The sequence below is a fragment of the Paramormyrops kingsleyae genome, chromosome 2 (genome assembly GCF_048594095.1).
Source record: "Paramormyrops kingsleyae isolate MSU_618 chromosome 2, PKINGS_0.4, whole genome shotgun sequence".
Taxonomy (NCBI): Eukaryota; Metazoa; Chordata; class Actinopteri; order Osteoglossiformes; family Mormyridae; genus Paramormyrops; species Paramormyrops kingsleyae.
In genome coordinates, this window is record NC_132798.1 from 11,226,614 (window position 1) to 11,235,053 (window position 8,440).

Consider the following 8,440-nt stretch of genomic DNA (forward strand, 5'->3'; position numbering starts at 1 on the left):
CCCAGGCCCCGCCAAAAGACAGTAACCTGCTCCGTTTCATCCCAGCTGCTTCATCCTCTGTGTCTCTGGTGCTGAGCTCCAGCAACCATCAACCCAGATTCCCACACAGCAAAGCCCCACTGAGTCCATCATCCTTTCCAGTCAGGCCTGTTTTTGAAGACGCTTGACTGCAGTTTATCCTACTGATGAAGATGATGTTGGTTCTCTGTGTGACAGCCGTGCTTCTGGGCTTTGTTAGAGGAAAGCCCCTCCATCTTCAGCCTTCCGACAACAAAACAGTCTCCTGTAACTCTTCTGCACTGGTGATCAAGATGAACAGGTGAGATGCTGCTATTCTTGACACATAATATCAGTTGAATCTCTTTTCAGTTTAATAAAACCAATTATTTGACCACAATGCCAAAAGAAATGAATTAGCATAATCCTGGAACATCCGAAATGCCCTACAGCTGGGTACTTTTTCTAAACGTTTCACAAAAAAAAAGAATATAAGGGCTCCATATTTCTGTTTTTTTGCTGTATCTTTTTCTGCTGCACATACTCCGGTTTGTTCATTGCCGACTGTCAGCGTGCAGTGGCACCTTGATTGGTGATAAGCACCCAGAAGATTAAAAAAGTTAGAGCTTATTTCTGACATTGAAATCTAAATGTATTTTGATATCTTTAGGTAACTTGAGTTTCGTTTCATAAGGTGGATCTAAAAATTAATGATGTGTTCCTTATCACAGAAAAATGGAAATTTGTTAAATTCTGAAAACCACTCGCTTTTCATTATCTTCAGTTCAGGGTTTATTTTCAACGTAGTTAAAATCGTTGGCTAGTAGCTGGATTTAAGTGTGTTTTTTGATCAGTAAGGATTTATTCAAAAGAATCGGGTATGCAAAATTACTGGTGCTTGGTAAAAAATGCATTGCCCAGTAATTTCAGCTCCATCATATCTTTAGTAAGGAATCTACCATATATATTTTTGTTCATGATTGGTTACTTTTATAATGAAATGCTACATTCCCAGGCAGCATGGTGGTGCAGTGGTTAGCACTGCTGCCTCACAGCAAGAAGATCCCGGGTTTGATCCTGAGTCCTTTCTGTGTGGAGCTTGCACGCTCCCCGTGTTTGTGTGGGTTTTGGCTGGGGGCTCTGGTTTCCTCCCACAGTCCAAAAGCATGCAGGATAGGCTAGTTGGTGTGTCTAAATTGGCCCTGTAGTTGGGTGAGTGTTGGCGCCCATCCCGGGTTGGTTCCTACGTGAGTCCATTGTTCCCGGGATGGGCTCTGTGACCCCAGTGGGGATTAAGTGGTTACGTTAATGGATGGATGCTATATTCCTCTTTACTACAACTAAATATTTGCAGCAGGAATTATTGTTATTGTTTGTGACACCTGCTGGGACACAAGGCTGAGCGTCTCTCTCTATTTTACCTAAAGGTCCGTTCTAGAATCCCTGCCACTGTGAAGCTCCTCTTTGGGTGCGTTCAATTCATGCCAGCCTTACGGTTCACTTGTGCAGGTGCCAGATAGCACCGCTGTCGGATGCTGGCCAGATGCTGATGGAGGAGTTAAACCTGGAGCGAGTGCCACAAGTGTCTCTCTCCGTGATGAAGCAGCTGAGAGAGCACTGGAAGGTCACTTTCAGAGCCCCCCGCCGCAGCACGCCTGCTGAAGGCCCAGGTAGGACCCCCTAGTCAACCTTACGCTACATCTCTGATGAAAAACACTAAATATGCCCTTGGCTGTTATAGTAAGGGAGTTAGACTGTCTTTTTACTGACCCTTTCTACAGTTTTCTGAAACATTCACCATTCTATTTTGCAGGGACCAGCACCACCTCCATCCCACAATCCCTTGGAAGCGATGACCTCACCAACAATGCAGAACAACACTGCTGCGAGCTGGCTTCCGAGATCTTTATAAAAGGTTTCTTTTCAAGTGTCATTAAGTGTAAACACATGAAAAGATCCTAGTTACACTTTTCCTCTAATGTTCAGTTCACCAGAACAAATCGATTTTTATTTGAACTCATTCACTGCTGAAATGACGCAACTAAACATAAAAAAAAACTCAAGGTCAGACTACTCCACTAAACATTAACTGCATATTTATATTGAATATTTCTAATAATTTAAAATATAATTATACATTAGTTTTCCTATATATAAGGTGGTTTGCTTATATTAACAGGCTTATAAATATGGATATAGCATATTACATATTTTGTGCTTATGTTAAATGTGTGACTTTTTAATATAAATGCTACAACAGAATTTCCCTGTTTTGTCTTTGTGATCTTTGTGCAGATCTGGGCTGGGATAACTGGATTGTATACCCTGAGAGCTTCACGTACATCCAGTGCAGAATGTGCACTGCAAACGTAGAGTCCATGTCCCCATCCTGTCCCATACAGGACTCTTCTCTACCACATGCACCTTCACAGGTACGTCATCAGTGTACATTAGTAGCCACAAGTGTCCTTATAGTCAACTAGTATTTGGCTGAACATAGGAAAACAAAGGGTTTCACTTCATAGATGTTTAAGCAAATGAATTCCAGTAAACCAGGAACCTTTAAGTTATAGATTATAATTGCTTCCAGGTTTTTCTCTATACAGCATTGTTTATTTACAGCATTAATCGGTGCAACTTAAGTGATTCCCATTCATTGGCCAGACAGTTGTGCATTTTATTGAAACAATTCATCTTAACTGAGGGTATAACAGCAGATCCCATGGGGAATAAGACCATTTCCATGACAGATACACTAACTCCTCTTCCATGTGTAGTGCATGTATAGTTTTTAACTTGAAAACACAGCTGCATGAAGTATTCCAGACATGAGATCCTGTATGTGGACCTTCTGAGGACTCTGTGTTGGCTTCCTGTCTGTGTTAGACAAAACCACCACATACAGTCATCCTGCTCTCAGACAAGCAGCCGGCAGTGCTTTGTCTGCAGGGCGCAACGCAGCTGAGTCTGTCCCGCAGCATGAGCCGGAGCTGCCTTGGGCAGGGTGTAGCATGTGTGCATTTGGGGTGTATCAGACGGACAGAGTCACCCAGTCAGGGGGGCAGACTAAACACAAATAGCAGCTTCGCTTCATATACGCCACACAGCTGTGAGAGACGGAAGCACAATCTATTACGACAGGTACAGATAAGTGGCTTGTTAGATATGTTTCACTCATAAGTACAGATATGGCACCTTTATTTCCGGGGAAATGTTCCGTTTCACAGGCTAAATAATGTCAACCCAAAATAGTGGGAACACTGCAGGCTATGTGCTGCATTCTCAGTAAAAAGAGATCATAGTCCACTGGATCTGGTGAAGGACCCACATGACTGATGGTGCTGAAAACATCATCTTTGCTACAGCAGCGTAGGCTGTTAGCGCAGAGCCGGCCAGCCTGGGGTACAGAGCTCCAGAAGCTGTGCCTGCTGACCAGGTCCTGCCCCGCCTCTCTCCCCAGGCGCCGTCCTGCCAGCCGTCCTCCCAGCGTCCGCTTCCATTTCTCTACCTGGATGAGTTCGACACACTGGTCATCTCCTCGGTGCGTCTGGTCCAAGAGTGTCGCTGCCCGTCAGTCTAAGACGGACTCCAAACTCCACAGGCACACGCACAGCTTAGAGCGGCTTTGTCTAGAGCTCACAGCCACGACCTGCCATAACTGCTGCCTGCTGGCTGAGTCTCAGCTCTCTAAGGGATCCACATGTCGCACTGAACCGTAACCCATCAATTTGGCTTGAGACCTTAACTGATCTGTTGATTCAAACTTTTACCAAACCACTGCAGATTTTTACCATTAAAAACATTCTTAGTAACTCAGTAGCTTGATATGAGTTTCTATTCCACTGGAAAAGAAAACCTGCAACAAACAAATCATCTAAACTTCTGAACCTACTTTATGTGCATGACATTTTGTCCGTAAATGGAAAACATTTTCATGCAGAATAACGGGGGTTCTGGAGGCTCTTGTCAAAAGACATAAAAAAGTGGTTCCCAATGTTCCCAACAAGAATGTAAGCTTTTTTCTTGCCAAATCTTAAAAAAAGACTTAGGCATTTGTTGTTGTACTATCACATACCTCAAAGCTGCAGCCTGAACGTAGATCATTTCATTCCAAGTACTACATTTTTCAGAAAATATCGAGTTGATATTGTTTAACCTTATTCCCCAGGCTGCAGCTGCCCAGTGATTTTCCATGAATTTACTGGCATTGTTCGCTGCTGAACGAATCGTTTTCTATTATTATCCAAGGTTTACTATTTCAATTAATTTAACTATAATTCAAGGGCTTAAATGATAAAGCTTACACATTTTTCCTGGTGTGAAACTGAAACTTTGTTTTTCGTAATATTAAATATAATTTATCGATAGCATTCTCCTAATTTAAGAGAATTGCAAACCTAAACGGTGTAATTACGTCTTCGCTGCCAGTTCACACTCACGCTTAAAATGGTCAGTGTCTATTATTGTATTAGATATAGTTACAGTATCTCTTTAGCAATTCAAGTAGCGTATTAAAAAGTAGCAGGTTGCTTAAGCTAGCCTGTTTAGATTTTAAATTAGTTAGAAAGTGGTCCAGATTTGTTAGAAAATTCTTCAAATCACAGAAACAAGCTGATCGTGAGTGTCATCAGCAGATGCCTATAGCTACTGTCTGCGGCACCCCAGCCGTGGAGTTTATAGATATACAAATGCATGTTCTTTTGCTAAAATGTATCCAAATAAACAGTCATCTTTAAAGAGAGCAATAAAGTACACACTATATTCGTTAATTATCTTAAATGCTATATATATATATATATATAATGCTCCACTTAATGCGTTTGGTGCTTCATTCGAACTAAATAAAAGCTTTGTTACAAACTATTATTGGCGTCTGTATGTGGTCACTTACGGCTGGACAGGGTTAGTTAATATACACACCGAATATCACAAGCCCGACGTATTAACTTCCTAAAGTCACATGCAAGTATTAAGGGCCCTGTTATATTTATAGTCCAATACTTTGAACTGAGTATTATTGACTTTTGGGTTTTTAATTAAGCTGTGTTTGGCAAACTGAATGAAACACGCCCCTTTTAGTGTGCACGTACTGTAGTACCCCTCCCTCCCCTACCCGCGCTAGGAAACTGCTGGTTGAAGTCCAGTCCAGGCATTGTGCCGGGTCAGCATGCCCCTTTCCTGGATCCTGCCGGTCCTTTTAGCACTGGCCTCCGCCCTGCGTGATGGCAGGGATGACAGCGGGAAGGAGCGGCTCTTGATCGGAGATGCCAAAGCACCATCCGACTGTATCCTGAGCTGTACTTCGCAGACATACAGCCGGATGGCGGAGAGCGGAGACAGGCGGACGGTTCGCTTCAGACCCACAAGCGCAGGTTAGAGAGGAGGACGAACGTGTTGGTAAACCATGTACATTTCGTATTCTCTGAAGGGAAGTAGTTCTATAGTGATGTTTCTGTGTTTGTTCTATGTAAAAAATTGATTCCATTCTGATTTGATTATCGTTTTGTATAGACCTGCCTCAGATTATCATTATTTTAAACATTTATAGTATTTTTGTATGTTAAAGATTTAATCTCACTCGAAAAGTAAATTCACAAATTAAATTGCTTTTTAAAGTACGCTATAATATCAGTCTTCATGTGTCACAATATAGGTTGCAAGATGAGTTTATATATATTCATACAGAATTGTGCAAAAGTCTTAAGCTGTCAAAAAAACGATGTTTCAATCATCTTCATTTTACGCATATGATGTCTGTATACGTGTCAACGATTTCAAAGACTCTCCTAAAGTCATCCAAGTATTTGTAGCAACCATCCAATACACCCATGTATTTTTGACTTGGCCACTTGCATATCTTGTATGGCTAATCAATACCCCACTGACTTTTTAAACTAATAAAATTAATTAAGCAAATTTGTGATTAAATGTAACGAATACACGGAATGGCTGAGATGCCCCTGAGGAGAGGTCTTGTAATTCAAACGGCGTCCTTCTTGCTATCCGAAAACGTATTAGTGACTTTTGGAGACCAGAAGAAATCCCTATTAATTTTTATAGTTACACTTAATTTGCATGTGTTCTAATGTTAAATCGTGTTTTTCGTTCTGAGCAAATGTACTACGTAGATAAATAGCTTTAAACATTTCCTTTGACTGCCTAAGACTTTTGCACAGTACTGCATTTATAGTTAGTTTTGTGTGTGACTTCTAATGTGTGTAATTATAAATGTATCACGTGTAGGTTAGTAAACGATACTACGTACGATATTTTATCTCTCGAGTAATGGCATATTACTAATATTAAGTAAGTCTTAATACCTTATTAGGCAATTTCTATTATAGGGAGCTGTCAGGCTCGATGCCCGTCAGACCCCATCCCGTGTGTCTTCTCGCCGTTTGGCCAGAAGGTCTCGCTGGCCATTCCGTTTGTTAGTTCCTAGCGATCAGTCATCAATCGGTAAATCTCTTATGGCGGGGCATGGACAGCTGGATCGTCGATATCATTAGAGGGAAAAGCTATGCATCTTTTTTTTGTTTGTTTCTTTGTTACATATGGTGTCCTAATCACACAAATTTTTTTTTAGAAAATATAAATTCATCTTCCAGCTACTTATCCAGTCCAAGGGCACAGTGAACCTGGACCCTATCCAAGGAAGCACAGAGCCCAAACAAACTCGCTAGTGGGATTGCCAGTCCGTCACTGGGCACACTGGGGCGCATCCCTAATCCGCGGCAGACCAGTTTGCCTCGCTGTATATTCTAAACCATCTACAATACCTGGAGGAAATATTCAAACCTCCAGGTGCGAGACAACAGCCCCCCCTCCCCCCAGAACTGAATAGGCAAGTTCAGCAAAGGATGCATCTCATAATAAGTGTGTCTTAGTCTTTATAGCACCTGCTGCCCCAAAATTAGAAACCTAAGGTTTTCTGTTTAAGGAGTTAGAATTTATTTTTACTCATTCAACTTGGTTTTGGAAATGTAAACGTAGATCAGCCTATGGCAGAAGCAGGCTGTGTCTCTGCTCCACAGGTGAGCCTGGCCAGCACTGCTGGTCTGCGCAGGTGCCGCACGGCCTGGGGGAGCAGCTGCAGCAGGCCTATGTGGTGCTGCCCCTCTGGCACGTGAGGCGGGGGCTGCCGGGGCTGCGGCCCACTAACCCCGCGACACGGGAGACCCTGAGCCCCCACGACGCCCCCTCGGCAGTCAGCGATGCGTGCGGGCTGCGCTTCGACGTCACCGGCCCCTTCGCCGCCCTACGTGGGAGTCGGTCCGCCTTCTGCGTGGAGACGGATCCGCCGCTAAGCATTCTGGGAAGGGACTTGAGGTGCCTGCCTTTCATGGTGACGACTTGGCTACGACAGCGACCGCCACCCACTTAGCCAGCGGGCTGCTCACATTACCTGACTTACTCATGTAGAGGTTAAGCAAGAGGTTCACTCGACAGTGACTGCAATGAAACCTTTTATCATGACTTAGTGTTGGGGAAGTTAGTCACAAAAGTAATGCAATACAGACAGTTCAGCTCCAGAAAGTGAAAATCCAGACCAAGGTTTTGTTTCAATCAACCAGTTGAGTACTCTGTGACTGTGACTCTTTATATTCAACTGATTGGTTGAAACAAAACCTTGGTTTGGATTTGTACTTCCTGGACCTGAACTGCCTGGAATGGATTACTGTTGTGACTAACTTACCCGACACTGGACATAGTTATTTGTCAACATGCATTAAGAATATATTGAAGGAAAAAACAAAAGTAAGAATATGGCATTCAAATATTATGTATATAGTATTCTGTGAGAAATGTATCTACAGTATATATTACATTAAAAAGTGTACTAAATATCTATAGTATATGACCACCTTCAATTTACTTCAGAGCCACAGAAAACACACCAAAAGCTTTTCATGCTCACAGAAACATTAGGAAGACTCATGAACACTGTGAGGAATTAGAAAAATGTTGAAAATTTTATAGTTACAGAGACCTAACATGATAAGATTCTGTGATGACTTAAGGAGCAGAGCTAATTGAGTCAAATAGCCATTTAGTCGGGTGACTGAACATTAAATTTTAAAATTGTCCAGTCAGATCATTCCATTTACAGACTATGATATAGCATATATATAGTATACAGATATAATAATATACTTTCTCTTATGGCAGAATCTTTGGTAAATTTGGCTTAAATGATAAATTACTGTTCTATGCTTGCCACATGTAGGTGCTATTGAATGTATAGAATGAGAATGTACCTGAGCAGAGGTGATAGAGCGTAACCTTTTCCAGTCCAGTCTACTTATAGGAAAGCAATAACTATACCTTGCAAAGTCTCTCACTGTCCATTTTATGTGCCTTGTTCACCTTTTTAAATAATATACTAAAATATTATGTAAAAACTATTTGTATTTCACAATTAAAGAGTCTCTTCAACAACAAA

At 41.9% G+C, this 8,440-nt stretch overlaps 1 protein-coding gene across 2 annotated transcripts; it reads left to right on the forward strand.

The window, feature by feature from the left end:
- On the forward strand, positions 1 to 8,440 carry gsdf (gonadal somatic cell derived factor). 2 transcript variants are annotated; one of them, XM_023803181.2, is made up of 6 exons: positions 1 to 319; positions 1,507 to 1,667; positions 1,811 to 1,912; positions 2,293 to 2,429; positions 3,458 to 5,394; positions 7,032 to 8,440. In XM_023803181.2, the coding sequence occupies exons 1-5, from the start codon at positions 186 to 188 to the stop codon at positions 3,575 to 3,577; spliced, it is 654 nt and encodes a 217-aa protein (XP_023658949.1). In that variant the 5' UTR covers positions 1 to 185; the 3' UTR covers positions 3,578 to 5,394; positions 7,032 to 8,440. The 2 variants fall into 2 exon arrangements, with proteins under 2 accessions (XP_023658949.1, XP_023658948.1); XM_023803180.2 differs by having other exon boundaries at positions 3,458 to 5,369.

Bases quoted from the DNA above. Each gene is read 5' to 3' on its own strand.
- gsdf (XM_023803181.2), top strand. From the start codon at position 186: ATGAAGATGATGTTGGTTCTCTGTGTGACAGCCGTGCTTCTGGGCTTT. The intron at 320-1,506 runs GTGAGATGCTGC...TCACTTGTGCAG, and splicing joins CTGGTGATCAAGATGAACAG to GTGCCAGATAGCACCGCTGT. The intron at 2,430-3,457 runs GTACGTCATCAG...CTCTCTCCCCAG, and splicing joins TACCACATGCACCTTCACAG to GCGCCGTCCTGCCAGCCGTC.